Source organism: Saccostrea cucullata, unplaced genomic scaffold (genome assembly GCF_032062105.1).
Source record: "Saccostrea cucullata isolate Sc308-1 unplaced genomic scaffold, CSIRO_AGI_Scuc_v1 ctg11916, whole genome shotgun sequence".
In the NCBI taxonomy this organism is placed as follows: domain Eukaryota; kingdom Metazoa; phylum Mollusca; class Bivalvia; order Ostreida; family Ostreidae; genus Saccostrea; species Saccostrea cuccullata.
This window is the reverse complement of record NW_026922453.1, coordinates 3,013-20,053: the sequence shown is the minus strand read 5'-3', so window position 1 is coordinate 20,053 and position 17,041 is coordinate 3,013. Positions and strand designations below refer to the sequence as shown.

The window sequence follows — 17,041 nt, the reverse complement described above, 5'->3', positions numbered from 1 at the left end:
TTGCCCAGCGCTCGGTAGATGTCCTTTTTGACTTGTTTTTGTTTCCGAGACTTGAGTGCCCCAATCCTCTCCATTTCTTTCTGGTGTTTAGTCACCCTTTCTCTCATTCTCATTTTGTCTGACCTCATTTTGTGTTGATACAGGTTCTTAACCATCTTCATCAGTTTGTTGACCTAAAATAAAAGGTTAAGACATATTAATAGCTCTGTATATTGTGCCTTATTTTTAGGAAAATATATGCAGTGTAAATGCAGCTCTAGAAACAATTTGAATCTACTTTTAAAGATAATTGATGGAATGATGAAATTTTGGTTGAAAATTTTCATAAGAATAAATTTTGTGTTCCTTCAGAAAAATTCTGTTTAATCTGAATCATTAAATATAATTATGTTCAATTCTCAAGTATCAAACATTCAATTTTCCACAGGTTTTTGGGAAATGCAAATGGATATTGCCTAAGGAAGAGGATAAATTTTTAGTTAAATGTTCCAGCAATGGAGTATCAATCCAAATCCATTTCACATTTGATTGTATTATCTAAGTAGCTTACCTTTGTATGATCTAAGTAGCTTATCTTTGTATGATCTAAGTAGCTTACCTTTGTATGATCTACGTAGCTTACCTTTGTATGATCTACGTAGCTTACCTTTGTATGATCTACGTAGCTTACCTTTGTATGATCTACGTAGCTTACCTTTGTATAATCTACGTAGCTTACCTTTGTATGATCTACGTAGCTTACATTTGTATGATCTACGTAGCTTACCTTTGTATGATCTACGTAGCTTACCTTTGTATAATCTACGTAGCTTACCTTTGTATAATCTACGTAGCTTACCTTTGTATGATCTACGTTGCTTACCTTTGTATGATCTACGTAGCTTACCTTTGCTTCGTGCGGCTCCAGAATGACTGCCACTCTTTTGTACGGGTCCTCCTTCTCTTTCACACTCTTTGGTGTGTCCTTAAATGGCAACATCTTCTGGAGCTCCTTGGGGATTTTAAGTTTTGGCTCGTATCTCTTTTTTCTTTCAACAGGCTGCAAAGCAAATTAATAAAAATTTCAAATGACCATGATGTTGTGATAAAGATAAACAGAAGTTGGATAGAAAGAATTATCATGCACGTACCTAACAGATATCCAAAATGACAAATCTGAAGCTCATTTTACAGTATAAATTTTCTAAACCACAGACTTTGTAAAATGAATCCTTGCTCACCCAGGCTGCTATTTATATTTAAATTATAATATTGCTATATTTTTCTTTAAGTATTTATGTAAATCACAGACACATAGACCTTGTACAATGAATCCTCCCTAACTGACATTGCTATATTTATCTTTTAGTATTTATGAATATCACAGAGACACTGACCTTGTACAATGAATCCTCCCTAACTGACATTGCTATTTTTTTTTTTAGTATTTATGAATATCACAGACACACAGACCTTGTACAATGAATCCTCCCTAACTGAGGCTGCTATTTTTTTCTATAAGTATTTATGAATATCACAGACACACTGACCTTGTACATTGAATCCTCCCTCACTGGGGAAGCTATATTTTTCTCTAAGTATTTATGTATATAACAGAGACACAGACCTTGTACAATGAATCCTCCCTGGCTGGGGCTGCTATATTTTTCTCTCTCTTTAGTTGTCCCAGAGTCTTCATTCCCACCCAGACTGCCTTCTCTGCTGGGGGTAGCAACAGGGAGGTCACAGTCGCATAAAACTGGGGTACCTCCACAGGGTACCAAGTCCTCATGAACACTATGTCTGGAAATGGTACAAAATAAATTAAATAAATTCAATTCTATAAAAACAAGAGGCCCAGGGGCCACATCGCTCACCTGAGCAATTGGCTAGGAAAAAACACAGATCAGATCAGAACTGAAAGTATACGGGGGGGGGGGGGGGGGGGGGGGGGGGGGGGGGGGGGGGGGTACGCTTGAATTTTACACACCCCCCGCCCCCCCCCAGGGGGTCATGATTTGAACAAACTTGAATCTACACTACCTGAGGATGATTCCCTATAAATATAACGAAGCCTGGCTTTGAAGTACTTGAAAAGAAGATTTTTAAAGGTTTCCCTATATGTTCCTATGTAAAACTTTGATCCGCCATTTTGGCTCCACCCTATCCCCGGGGGTCATGAATTGAACAAACTTGAATCTACACTACCTGAGGATGATTCCACATGAGTTTAATCTTTCCTGGCCCGGTGGTACTTGAGAAGAAGTTTTTTAAAGATTTTTCCTATATATTCCTATGTAAAACTTTGATCGGCCATTTTGGCCCCACCCTACCCCCGGGGGTCATGATTTGAACAAACTTGAATCTACACTACCTGAGGATGATCCCAAATGAGTTTCATCTTTCCTGGCCCAGTGGTTCTTGAGAAGAAGATTTTTAAAGATTTTTCCTATATATTCCTTTGTAAAACTTTGATCGGCCATTTTGGCCCAACCCTTCCCCTGGGGTCATGATTTGAACAAACTTGAATCTACACTACCTGAGGATGATTCCACATGAGTTTCATCTTTCCTGGCCCAGTGGTTCTTGAGAAGAAGATTTTTAAAGATTTTTCCTATATATTCCTATGTAAAACTTTGATCGGCCATTTTGGCCCCACCCTACCCCCGGGGGTCATGATTTGAACAAACTTGAATCTACACTACCTGAGGATGATTCCACATGAGTTTCATCTTTCCTGGCCCAGTGGTTCTTGAGAAGAAGATTTTTAAAGATTTTTCCTATATATTCCTATGTAAAACTTTGATCGGCCATTTTGGCCCCACCCTACCCCCGGGGGTCATGATTTGAACAAACTTGAATCTACACTACCTGAGGATGATCCCACATGAGTTTCATCTTTCCTGGCCCAGTGGTTCTTGAGAAGAAGAGTTTTAAATATTTTTTCTATATATTCCTATGTAAAACTTTGATCGGCCATTTTGGCCCCACCCTACCCCCGGGGGTCATGATTTGAACAAACTTGAATCTACACTACCTGAGGATGATTCCACATGAGTTTCATCTTTCCTGGCCCAGTGGTTCTTGAGAAGAAGATTTTTTAAAAATGCCATTAATTTTTCTCTAATTCATAATTATCTCCCCTTGGAAAAGGGCCTGGCCCTTCATTTGAACAAACTTGAATCCCCTTCACCCAAGGATACTTTGTACTAAGTTTGGTTGAAATTGGCCCAGTGGTTCTTGAGAAGAAGATGAAAATGTGAAAAGTTTACGACGACAACAACGACAACGACGACAGACAATGGACAAATTTTGATCAGAAAAGCTCACTTGAGCCTTCGGCTCAGGTGAGTTAAAAATTACTCTTATAATATACACTAAAATCAAATAAGCAATGTCTAAATAAAACACAACTGTCTTAATTTCAATGCTTGCAAAATTCAACTTAAACTTTTAATCAGCAACTTCTTATCTACAGTATAGGTTTCAAGCTTTATTTTGATTTGATTCTCAATCGTGTAATCCTCTGTTACCACTGAGGAGGATCTTGTCCTCGAACGTGGCCCTGAACGCTCCTTCTGGATTCCTCAGCGCCTTTTTCACCTGTCCTCGGATCCCGCTGACTGTCCTCAGCTTAGCTCCCTCAAACTTAGTCACTTCCAGAATGGAGTTAAACATGCCCTAGATAATTACAAAAAAATATTTATAACTGTAGCTTTATAAAACAATTAAAAAATTTTCATAAAATATTTGCAATACTTAAAAACATATACTTTTTTTTAGAAAACAGATAAATCACCTAGTAAAAGCACTATGTGGTATAACATTTCACTTTCTTCAGGAACTGACTTCAACATTACATATGAAATAGAATCTGATGAAACATTCATTTTTTTACCTTAAATTCTAGCTTGACTTGCTAAATACATGTATTAAAAACAAGAGAATTTTTAAAAATACCTTTTTTGTAATCAGGTATAGACCTTCTAACTTTAAGAATACAGAATTTAAATTTCTTTTTGGCAAACAAAAGAATTTTAAACAAAACTTCCTTTTTGTAAACAAGTTTTCATTAATGTTAAGTAGAAAAAGGGAAAGACATGTTTTCATTATTTCTTAGCATTTTATCCTTGGGACTGGGTGTTCTTTCGTACAACAAATTTTTATTCTCATTACCCCAGAATACCCAGAAAGGCTTGGTAAAAAAAAAAAAAAATGTAACAAAGCATTTATCATTTCTACACCTTTAGAACTGAAAAACTGAAAACAATTAAGTCCATTCTATAATTTTCATTTCAACAAGAGTAAACATAGTGAGATTTAATCTTCTTTACAGGTAAAAACAGCTGAGTCTTACCTTAATAAATGCCGTTTTCTTGTAGATTTTATAAGGTGTGCCTGTCAGTTTCAGTTTCTTAACAATTTGTATTGATTTATCCAGCTCCAGCACAACACCTGTGGCAGCAATCCTAAACCCAGGCTGTAAACAGGTTATAAACATAAAGGAGTCCATTTCAAAATATAAATTCTAAAGCTGAGCTGTACAGTGTAAGTTAAATAGTTTAAGAGACATGGATAAGGAGAACCTACATGTATATGTACTTTAAAAGGTAGCAATCCTTAAGCTAGGTTGTAAAAGCTCCATTATCATGTTCTTTTCCTCAACAGTTGATAAAATTTACAATGACATAAAAACAATTTATACTTATAAACAAGTTTTGGATCCTAGGTAAACCTACCTCCTTTCCTGCTACACATTCTACAGCAAGTAACCCTGTGCCTTGTGGTGTAATAGGACCTACAAATAACAAACAAGTTACTGTATTTACTGTGGTGTAATAGGACCTACAAATACCAAACAAGTTACTGTATTTACTGTGGTGTAATAGGACCTACAAATAACAGACAAGTTACTGTATTTACTGTGGTGTAATAGGACCTACAAATAAATAACAAGTTACTGTATTTACTGTGGTGTAATAGGACCTACAAATAACAGACAAGTTACTGTATTTACTGTGGTGTAATAGGACCTACAAATAAATAACAAGTTACTGTATTTACTGTGGTGTAATAGGACCTACAAATAACAAACAAGTTACTGTATTTACTGTGGTGTAAGAGGACCTACAAATAACAAACAAGTCACTGTATTTACTGTGGTGTAATAGGACCTACAAATAACAAACAAGTTACTGTATTTACTGTGGTGTAATAGGACCTACAAATAAATAACAAGTTACTGTATTTACTGTGGTGTAATAGGACCTACAAATAACAGACAAGTTACTGTATTTACTGTGGTGTAATAGGACCTACAAATAACAAACAAGTTACTGTATTTACTGTGGTGTAATAGGACCTACAAATAAATAACAAGTTACTGTATTTACTGTGGTGTAATAGGACCTACAAATAACAAACAAGTTACTGTATTTACTGTGGTGTAATAGGACCTACAAATAACAAACAAGTTACTGTGTTTACTGTGGTGTAAGAGGACCTACAAATAAATAACAAGTTACTGTATTTACTGTGGTTTAATACATGTAGGACCTACAAATACAGTATAGGGGATTAATTTCACGGGTTGTTATTTTCACGTTTTTTTTTCTCCTTGGACACGATCACGGTTTGTTGAATTTGTGGAATCGGTATATAATGGAAGTTACCTCCCTTGTCTTTATCCTATAATCCATAGTTTTAATAGCTAGAATGAAATAATTTAGTGTGATGTACTGTAAACGTGGAAATTTTGACGATGTGCTAATTTTGACTATATTGACGATTCTTCTTTTCTCGTCAAAATTTACACTCGTCAAACTTCTTATCATATACATAGAGACACAACAGACATTGACCATTGTACAACTGTACCGCTAAATTGTTAACGGCCTTTTTGTTTGACAACGAGATCAATGTCACTGTTAATTTCTTTTGTAATTAGTTATGAAAACATAGTGATATAAAATCACATTTTTAAAAACCATTGAATCTAAATTAGTGTATCAAATACTGCAAGCGTAATTTAGCGTAATTATCACGCCGTGCTTGACCTAGTTTGTCACCTCAGGCATTTGACCGCTTATAATGAAATCAAATTACAAGAGGGCAATTTATTTAATCAAATCTTACACACATAGATACATGTAGCTTGTACAAAAAATAAATTTTAGTGATTCCGACGCTGCCTTTGTATCCCTGTGAATTCAAAGATTTGAAACTCTAGATTAAATATTTCGTCAAAATTAACACTCGTCAATTTTCGTAAACAAAAAATCGTCAATTTTTCAACACGTCAATATAACCACGTTTACAGTATTCATTTCACGAACAACAGGATAGGTTAATGATTTAGTAGGTAGTTTCCAACTGATCAAAAGAAGGGCAGTTGTTTAAATCTTTTACTATAGGCATCGAATAACTTTCATGTGTACTTTTACGATGAGTGCATGTACACCCAAAGATCTTTCCGAAGAAATAACACATAGCAGTGAAAAAAAATGTAATAAATGTGTTATTGTCGGTCGACGTAATAACATTCTTCCATATCTTCAACAAGTTCGATAGTTTTTCGAATGATATTTTTTAAACAAAATTGAAAATGTCGATAAAAACTACTCACATAATAATGCAGGTAAGAAATACATGTGGAAACGTTAGTTACGCATGGATAATCAAAAAAGTGTAAACCCTTGTGTTCTGATTGATAAATCATGTAGCGTTGGTTATTAAAACAGCTCTTTAACAAAAAATACAGGTTATTAGCTGCTTATTTGAATTAAAATAAAAAATGTGATAATTGAATGAAAAGTACTAGTCGTAATAATTACTGAATGACCATGCATTGTATGTACATATACCTATCTTAGTCTATTCTCATTTTTCCACATAAAACATTTCAATTATTGAAAGCTTATTCACTGTTTCTAGATTTCACGGATTTATTAACTCTGTGAATAAAGCGAATATTAACACTGTGAGTTATTTTCCCCCTATACAGTAACAAATAGGTCATTCAGTGTGGTGATATGGGTATAAGGATATCAATGTAATGCTATACTATGGTTACAGGTACAACTTAGGAAGAATCTCTCTTCAGATTGAGCTTTAGATGAGCCCGTTCTTTACTTACCCCAGAAGCAGGCATGACAGTGGAGATGTTGTGGGGTGTACTTAAGAAGACTTACCCCAGAAGCAGGCATGACAGTGGAGATGTTGTGGGGTGTACTTAAGAAGACTTACCCCAGAAGCGAGATATTGCGGGGGGTACTTAAGAATACTTACCCCAGAAGCAGGATGACAGTGGAGATGTTGTGGGGTGTACTTAAGAAGACTTACCCCAGAAGCAGGCATGACAGTGGAGATGTTGCGGGGTGTACTTGAGAAGACGATTTCTGAAGTTGTGGTCCTGTATGGAGTATAAAGGAATGGACTGAAATCTCCGCCATCCAAGGGAGATAATTAGAGGATTTCGACTCTTCAGGATCTTCTTGTACCATCTATGCTTCTTCATTCGAGTCTAAATAGAACAGGTATATAAATATACAGGTAATATGTAACTTAATAAAACAGGTCTATAAATATACAGGTCATATGTAGCTTAATAGAAAATCAAACACTGTAAAGCTGTTTATGTTCTCTGTAAGCATCATATCTTTTATTCAAGGAAACATTCTACCCAATACATAATATACATAGGTGAATATGACATGCAACAAGAAACATTCTGAATAAAAGAAGGTTGTTAAATTTTTTTTGTATATTTTTTTTTAAGAACATTAAATTTTTTTTGTATATTTTTTTTAAGAACAAAGAAATATAGCCTGAAAGAAAGGGGCCTAATATATTGCCATTCCAGTCCACACACAGCACACGTTCAGTATGTATCACCCATTATAATTGAACATGTACCTGTAAATATCCAATGTTCCCCTCTACACTCTGTATTTACCTGTACAAATCCAATGTTCCCCTCCACAGTGACACTCTGTATTAACCTGTACATATCCAATGTTCCCCTCCACACTCTGTATTTACCTGTACAAATCCAATGTTCCCCTCCACACTCTGTATTTACCTGTACATATCCAATGTTCCCCTCCACACTCTGTATTTACCTGTACATATCCAATGTTCCCCTCCACACTCTGTATTTACCTGTACATATCCAATGTTCCCCTCCACACTCTGTATTTACCTGTACATATCCAATGTTCCCCTCCACACTCTGTATTTACCTGTACATATCCAATGTTCCCCTCCACACTCTGTATTTACCTGTACATATCCAATGTTCCCCTCCACACTCTGTATTTACCTGTACAAATCCAATGTTCCCCTCTACACTCTGTATTTACCTGTACATATCCAATGTTCCCCTCTACACTCTGTTGTCCCCCTTACATGTACTTGTACATATCCAATGTTCCCCTCCACACTCTGTTGTCCCCCTTACATGTACCTGTACATATCCAATGTTCCCCTCCACACTCTGTTGTCCCCCTTACATGTACCTGTACATATCCAATGTTCCCCTCCACACTCTGTTGTCCCCCTTACATGTACCTGTACATATCCAATGTTCCCCTCTACACTCTGTTGTCCCCCTTACATGTACCAGTACATATCCAATGTTCCCCTCTACACTCTGTTGTCCCCCTTACATGTACCTGTACATATCCAATGTTCCCCTCCACACTCTGTTGTCCCCCTTACATGTACCTGTACATATCCAATGTTCCCCTCTACACTCTGTTGTCCCCCTTACATGTACCTGTACATATCCAATGTTCCCCTCTACACTCTGGTGTCCCCCTTACATGTACCTGTACATATCCAATGTTCCCCTCTACACTCTGTTGTCCCCCTTACATGTACCTGTACATATCCAATGTTCCCCTCTACACTCTGTTGTCCCCTTTACATGTACCTGTACATATCCAATGTTCCCCTCCACACTCTGTTGTCCCCCCAGGATGAGGGGATACGTGGCATCAAAGTTCTCGACAAGTTCACATGGCAGTCTCTCTAGCTCTACCCTGACATACATCCCTGGTCTGAAGCCCTCGTACCCCACACGTAGGCTGTCATCCATGTTCTCAAACTCAGCTCGATTCAACTGAAATGTTAGGAATTTCATATAAATCATTCCGAGTTTCCTCAGGCTCCAGGCCCATGAAACTTAGATGAACTCACTTTTTATCTCATTTTTACTTTTCAACCTCATATATTCCTTTTGTAAAAGTGAGACTGAAATCAAAAGTGAGCTCAGCTAAGTTTTATGGCCCCAGAGCCAGGTCTGTATAGTTCTAACTTTATTTTAAACCCTTCCACACAAGTTTTGACGATATAGACTATAAGGTTATTGTCTATTGTGCTATTACAGTAATTTATAAGAGCAGGATTATTGTGCACATCAAAAATATATCATTTTAGTTATTTTTTCACGAGCCCAAGATGTTCATATCAAACCTTGGCTTGTTCCTCATTCTCCTGTTTCCAGTTCTCATAGAACTCGTTATCTGCCTTCATGTCATACTCTTTGTCAAATAATTCCTTAAGCTTCTCTTTCTTCTCCATTCTTCTCTCCATTGCTGACTTCTGAGCCTTTGTTTTCTTCTTCTTTGATGGATCCCCTGACAAAAGAACTTATCTATTTCAATTTTGAGACATAAAAGGGATGTCCAAAAAAATAATTTTACATCTAGAGAAAAATGAAATGACTTTACAAGTTATGTAAACATCTGAGGTCTTTTGTGATCTATTAGATCCTATTATTAGAAAAAAAACCATACCATCATCATCATCCTCTTCATCCTCATCCTCTTCTTCCTCTTCTCCGTCTCCATGGTGAACCTCTCCAGTTTCTAGATCCTCAAAGTCTCCATACAGTTCATCTGTAAAATTTTGTCAATTTTTAAATTATTACAAGAAACAAACCCTTCTGAATACCAATCATATGCTATAAGCCCCAAGCACAGTTCTAATTGTATATGATTGAACACAGTAACAGTAGAAACAGTTATCCTAACCATCTTGGTCTAGCAGAGCTTGAGCATCCTCACTCTTTTCCCATTCTCCTGTCACAAAGCAATCTCTGATCAAATCCTGCACCTGTGAAGTTAGAGACACAAATCAATGTAGCACATATCAATGTAGTCCACTTCCAGTACTACAATTTGGCACAACACACCCTCCCCAACTGCTACACCCTCGCTGGAATGATAACAGTTTTCCAGTCCTGTGGTACAATTTTTCAAACTTCCCCCCACCCCTGTTTTTGGTGCAATATTTCCTACCTCCTCTATCTCCCAGTCCTGTAGTTTGTCTGGCACACACTTAGAACTGTCTGTCATGTTCGCTGTTAGTTTAGGATTTCCTTTCTCATCGTTCTTTTTTAAGACTTTGAATAATCCTCCCAAATCATCTTCCTCTTCCTCTACCTCCTCCTGCTCTTCCTCCACTGAAAAGAAAGAAAACATTGAATTATGCCATAACAAACAATTCTAAAACTTAAAATATTCCTCCTTCCTCAAGAACAGTAATGTTTAATAGCACATGCATCACAAATAAAGATGCAGAAAAAAAATTATTCTGTGGACAAACGTCAACTTTTACTGCTGCTGAAGATCGAACCACTTTGAAAGGAACTAGCATACTCACCTTTACCATAAATAAGCTTCCTATAATTAATCCTCTCTGACTGCCTCCTTCTGAAGGATTCTGCAGCTGCAGCAGCTATGTTGGCCTTCCATTTTAAGTATCCTTCTTCATCCTCATCCTCACTGCTATCATCATCTTCATTATCATCATCATCTTCGTCTTCTGAACCTTCACCAGAGTCATCTTCACCACTGTCTTCCACATCTTTTACATCATCTTCCTCCTCTTCGCTGCCTTCATCATCCTCAGGACTATCAGAATCATTGTTATTATCATCCTCATCACTTGTGTTTAACTTTTTACTTGATGTTTTGCTTTTCCCCTTTTTATGTTTAGCCTCACTAGCACCAGAAACTATAGAAGAATCACCAGATTTTGTATTGTCCTGAGTCCTTGATAATTTGGGTTTTTTCTTTAATGTTTCTTCCTCTTCAGAATCAGAGCTACCTTCCTCCTTTGTCTGAGAATTTCCCAATCCTTCATTAACCTCCATGTCAGAGTCACTCCCTGATCTGGAGTCAGATTCTCCATCGTCGTGAGTCCGCTCCGACTGTTTAGATTTAGTCACAGATTGTTTTTTCACAGAATTTGAAAACAGACTGAATGAATCCTCTTCATCACTGTCATCAAATACCAAGTCCTCTGTCTGCTACAATAAAACGGTATTAGTTCTGACTTTTGTTTATCTATATACAGTAATTACATTCTGTCAAACATGTCTGAAAATTCTTTAATACCCTAAAATAAATAGTTTAATATAGCCACAAATGGCATAAAACTTCAAGGTAATAGTTGGTGCTGTCATGCAGCATTCTAATTTAAGAGTAAGTATTCCTCAGTACAAAGTACCTTTCCCTGCTTGTGATCAGTTTCAGGATCAAACTCAGCCGAACGACGAATTCTTCCTTTATCATCATCTGAATCATCCTCCTCTCTAAGAAATAAACATGAACATTTATTTATTACATCTTAAGAAAAATTTTTCATATCTTAAAATCAAAATATCTAAATATTAAGATGACTTCACTCTAACGTACAGTACGTCTGCTTCTGTGATTGGAGCAGCATTGGAGAACAAGGTCATGTGACTGGAGGTCATTTTCTCGTCCAATGGATTGTTGACATTCATGAGGGAAGCAACCAGTTCATTCATAGGGGCCTCAGATTCCTGAAAATGAGTCACAATACAGAATCAATGAAGAACTTCGGCCAGAAATTCTAGAACACAGCCTTAAAAGTGGAATAAGACATAAAGAGCTTAGGCTGACATGACATAGGATACAGATTTTAGGTTTTAATATTTTTTATGTATAGTGATGCAGCGATCAAATATTCACTGTGTTACTTGCTTCTGTTAAATAATTCTATAATAATAAAATATTAAACATCTTCAAAACTCAATTTCTTGGACTCAGTCTTTTCTAGGACTTTTCTGTTGAGCCACTGAACTGAGCTTTCTCAGGTCAAAGTTATTTCAATCTCTAGAAATATAATCTTGCAAATTAATATACAAATTTTATAGAACAAAACTTAAGAAATAATGATAAATATTTACATATATAACTATATATTTTCTTTTTTAATTAAGCACTTGTCATAACATCAATTCAGAATATTACAGATTTATTCCCCTTTAGTACCTCTTCGTTCTGTTTGAGGGAGTGACTTCCCCCCAGGTCTATGTAGACAGCGTCTTTGTCGTAAATAACCCCGCCCACCCCGGACATCGGAGCATAGATCAACTTCTCCTTCACGTGGAGCGTTCTCTTCTTCTCTTTGTCTGGCATTGGGCAGGGGTCGGGTAAACTCTGCATGTCGCTGATAGAGTAGTCACCGCAACCTAAGGATTAAAGTATGGAGAAATAAGTACCAATCAAAGGTAACCAGTACTAAGTACTACTCAGATGTATTCAGGACATTGCTTGGTTTTTAACATTTTGTGGAACACTTGCCTGGTATGTGAATCATAGAATGGTTCTTTATGTGTTTGTGTTATATATTATTTTTGTCACTTGCCTGGTATGTGAATCATAGAGTGGTTCTTTATGTGTGTGTGGAACACTTGCCTGGTATGTGAATCATAGAGTGGTTCTTTATGTGTGTGTGGAACACTTGCCTGGTATGTGAATCATAGAGTGGTTCTTTATGTGTGTGTGGAACACTTGCCTGGTATGTGAATCATAGAATGGTTCTTTATGTGTGTGTGTTATATATTATTTTTGTCACTTGCCTGGTATGTGAATCATAGAATGGTTCTTTATGTGTGTGTGTTATATATTATTTTTGTCACTTGTCTGGTATGTGGATCATAGAGTGGTTCTTTATGTGTTTGTGTTATATATTATTTTTGTGGAACACTTGCCTGGTATGTGGATCATAGAATGGTTCTTTATGTGTGTCCCTCTGACATAACCGTACATAGACAACTTCCTGTCACACTTCGGTTTCTGTCGAATGGCCTCAGGGTCAGTGATGTCTTCCATCCTACAATAAGTCAATAACAAAATCACACAAATGGAAGTTTTTCCTCATTATAATGAAACTTTTAAGCATCTAATCTGGATGCTGTATTCCCAAATCTTGTAATATGGAGAGAAGACCCTTGCAGTAAATTCAATTGTCTGAAAATGTTGTCTAATCCAGAATATTGTCTAACTAAGAATGTTCTCTAATCTGACCAATTTCTAAGGAACCATTGATGTCTGGACTAGACAAGATTTACTGTATATGTACATTATGTATATCAGTAAAAAAAAATCATAACATTTTCAAAAGGAACAGTGTATTGTATCATTTCAGAAAAACAAACATATTAGAAATCTGCCTTATTCAACAGTACATGTATTTCATCATCACACTGTATGAAGAACTAAGGAGCACCTGTCGACTAGGACATAGGGATGAGTAAGTCTCCATTGGAGTGGTCGGAACTTCATCACCGAGATAAACCGACACAGATTGTGGACCTCTGTCTTCTGGTATTCCTCATTAACCATTCCAGACAGATAAAACAGTTTGGCCCCCTACAAAAGATTATCATCATTTAGTACAATGTATGAATTGTTTTGTTTTGAACAGTATACATGTACCACTCAACAAGTAGCAAAGTAAATAGACTTTATATCAGATGAGTCTGTATTGCAATGTTACCTGGTAAACTTCGGTCCAGAATCTATGTTTCAGTCTCTTTTTGGTTTTCCTCATTTGTTTATTGTCTTTGAAAGCATCAAGATGAGTTAATACCCCCATGATCCGAGGAAAGCCATGCACCTGGCATATGTTCAGGAACTCAAAAGTCTCCATCTCAAAACCAAAACTAGCATCAACTAGTAGTAATACCTACATGTAGAAATTCAACAGGATTTTGTTTAATATAACTTAAAATGACATACTAGAGAAGTATAAATATAATATACAGAACTATTTATAACTATATAATATATATGCACTTTTCCTATGATAAATCAATTTTAAATCTATATATCTATCATTATTCTTGTATGAAATATGTGATGTTTTCACTGTACAAATCCACTGAATTACTGCATGTTCCTTTTATGTGTTATTTGTAAATTGTATCACTGACCAGATCGGCCACTTTGGCTAGGTCAATCATGCTGTTGATGTCATTGTTACACTCCATCAGGGTCAGGCGCCGACTCTTACCTGCGGAATTCAATCAAATTATAAAGGATCAATGTCAAACTTAGCATACACAAATGATATTCAAAGGAATAAAAATTTAATTGTTTTAACTTGAATAATATTTACTGTAATAGTTAAATCCAAGGCTAAATAAAAAGTTTGTTTTAATTTTTGACGAAAATTAAGAATACTAATTGATCTATAGAACATAAAATCACTTATTTTTAATAAAGAGTAGTTACATCAGTCTTACAATCTCAATATTGGACAGCTGTTAGATGTTAGCTGACATTTACCTGACACGACAGTCACTGGTCCCTGGACATTAGCCAGCCTCTGTTTAGTGAAGTTTTTGACAATACACTGTAGCAGGGTGGACTTGCCCACTTTAGGAGGGCCCACAATGGCTACCACTATCGGCGGTGGTTCTAGCGGCGTCCTGTCTACCACAGGAATGTGCTGCTTCTTTGTTTGTATATCCTGTGTTCTGAAATGGAATTCACATTCTTTAAGATGGTCATATACTTCAGATTGTGATACAGTAATATTTCTGTTTGTTTTATTTATTATAAACACTTCAAAAGTTACAGACAAAGAAATCTTTATTCTATATACATTTTGAATTCTTATATCTCATTGTGTAACATTCTTTATGTTTTTTGAATAGAAAAGAAATATATAAAAAGTTTTTTTTATAATAAAAGACAAGAAAGATAAGACTGAGATCAGTGGGTACCTCTTTATAAGTCTGGCCGTTTTCTGAGCATGTTGAATAGAGAAGGCTTTAGGGTTTCTCTGTTGAGGTGTTAAATCCTGCTGGTGCTTATTCTTGGCCTTTTTCTTGACTGCCTTGGGTCCCGCCTGTCGCTTTCTGTGTTTCTTTTGACTTGCGTCTTCCTCCATTTTGTAACGTGCTATATAGGTAACTCAGTAGGTCTTCATCAAAACAGAATCAGGCTCCACACCTAAAACAGTTTACATATACTACATGACTAGGAATGAAAACAATTCAAAATCTTGTTATAGAGTATTAAAATTTTTATTTACTCCTCTGGTGTAGAAAGTAAATTAAGGTTTTTTTTCATAAAGTAATTTATATCAGAGTTAACTATGAAAGTTATTGTAAATGTTCAATTGGAAAATAATTGGTAAAATAACATTAAAGAGTTTTGAATAAGAAAGAGACCTTTTATTAAAAACAGGCAGACCCTATAATTACATTCCAAAACTTCTGATATGGACCAGGCCAAGTGAAAGTCATAGATTGACACTAACAGTTGTCTGATTGCCCAGGACAAGTAAATTCTCAGTTTGGGCAAGTGAAACTATTGATGTATTGTCCGATCGAGCAAGTAGTTATTTCTGAAAGAAACACTTTTTAAAATCTTACATAAGTTTATAAACAACACAATAAAAACACCTGATTTCTGCCCAAAACAGGACATTGTTTTTGCATTCATAGTCCCTCGGTAGCATTTCTGGATTATTCCTTTATTAAGAAATCAGGTTCGTTATTCTGTTTTCTTTTGTAGTTTACATAACGCTCTTCATCTGACAACTTACATTACAATCTTATTATTACATAGATATTACAGAATAGTTTTAACTGTTGTGTAAAGCCCCAAAACTTTCAGAACTTTGATTGCAATTGCACAGAAAAAATCATTTCTCTAAGAGTCATTTTTTCACGACTTGTTTTCAGATGATTTCAAAGTTGAAAATGATCACAGCATCAAAATGAGATTTTCTGCACAACCTGCAGTGATCTGAGAAAAATGCTTTTTTTTAAGAAATAAGATTTGAGTTGGTAGCTAAATAAAGCTACTTCAGGTATCGTAGATAAATTAAGCTATGTAGGTAAATCAAGCTTCGTAGCTAAATGTAGTGATTGTACTAGACTGTGTGACAGGCCTGGCAGGCTATTTCTTAAACTGCATCAACCACAACCTGCGGTTTATTGTTCCTCCTAAAAATCAAGATAAACAAAATTAATCGGTGCTTGAATTAAATTATCAGTAGCTAACCTTTTACAACATTTATACTACTGACTGTCTTGGTATTTTCCAGAAGCTGTATACTACTCAAATTGTGAAATTTACTCATATAAAAATTTGTTTTCGTCCTCACCGTCTCACGTTTTTGACATGGAAGCGGCCATCTTGGTATTAAGTCGTTCTACAAATCATTCGTTTTATTTATTAACTGCTTTATTATCAGCGGACAGTTTACAATAGTTTCAAGCTTCACTTCACCAATTATATGTTAACCATTTCAAACTGATAAATATATGATTATTTTTCTTTAATTGGTGTTTCCATCAACACATTTGTATTAAGTGGAAAAAGTTCAACAAAGTCTACTTATAGTGGATTTTTTGTCATTTTAATAGCACTGTCCTATAAATATTAAATGAACATAAACTTAGAAGACATAATAAAAAATTATAATAGCACTGTTATTGTCATGAAATTATCACAGTTATTCACCACCTAAAGTCAAAGCCTTCCTCCAGAAAGTCAATCGAACACAACCAGTCCATCTTTGATCGTTTACACTCAGAGTTCTCGGTAGAAGACAACTTTCTCTTTCTGGTTTTTCTGTCAGTCTCTTCTTCTGTTTTAACAAAAGAGGAAGCAATAACTTCTTCAATGAAAGATACAATAGTGTTCTCCGCCCGAGAGCTGCCACAGGTATCGTCTTGAAAACAGCAAAAATCACTCACACTGACATCAATAGAATCCTCAAACGAAGT

General features: G+C 35.8%; 1 protein-coding gene across 1 annotated transcript; it reads right to left on the bottom strand.

Moving 5' to 3' along the window:
• Nucleotides 1-6: 6 nt before the first annotated feature.
• LOC134261792 (ribosome biogenesis protein BMS1 homolog) lies at nucleotides 7-16,833 on the bottom strand (the record flags this gene model as incomplete). The annotated part of the gene is made up of 23 exons (XM_062744192.1): nucleotides 16,776-16,833; nucleotides 15,026-15,254; nucleotides 14,586-14,776; nucleotides 14,231-14,310; nucleotides 13,795-13,983; nucleotides 13,525-13,667; nucleotides 13,007-13,128; nucleotides 12,285-12,484; nucleotides 11,682-11,812; nucleotides 11,494-11,578; nucleotides 10,645-11,293; nucleotides 10,281-10,444; nucleotides 10,014-10,095; nucleotides 9,777-9,878; nucleotides 9,454-9,617; nucleotides 8,912-9,100; nucleotides 7,321-7,501; nucleotides 4,719-4,777; nucleotides 4,337-4,459; nucleotides 3,513-3,660; nucleotides 1,607-1,782; nucleotides 887-1,039; nucleotides 7-173 (listed from the first exon to the last, which is right to left on the bottom strand). Coding segments are annotated over exons 2-23 (3,665 nt in total), but the record flags the coding sequence as incomplete, so codon positions are not given.
• Nucleotides 16,834-17,041: the final 208 nt, after the last annotated feature.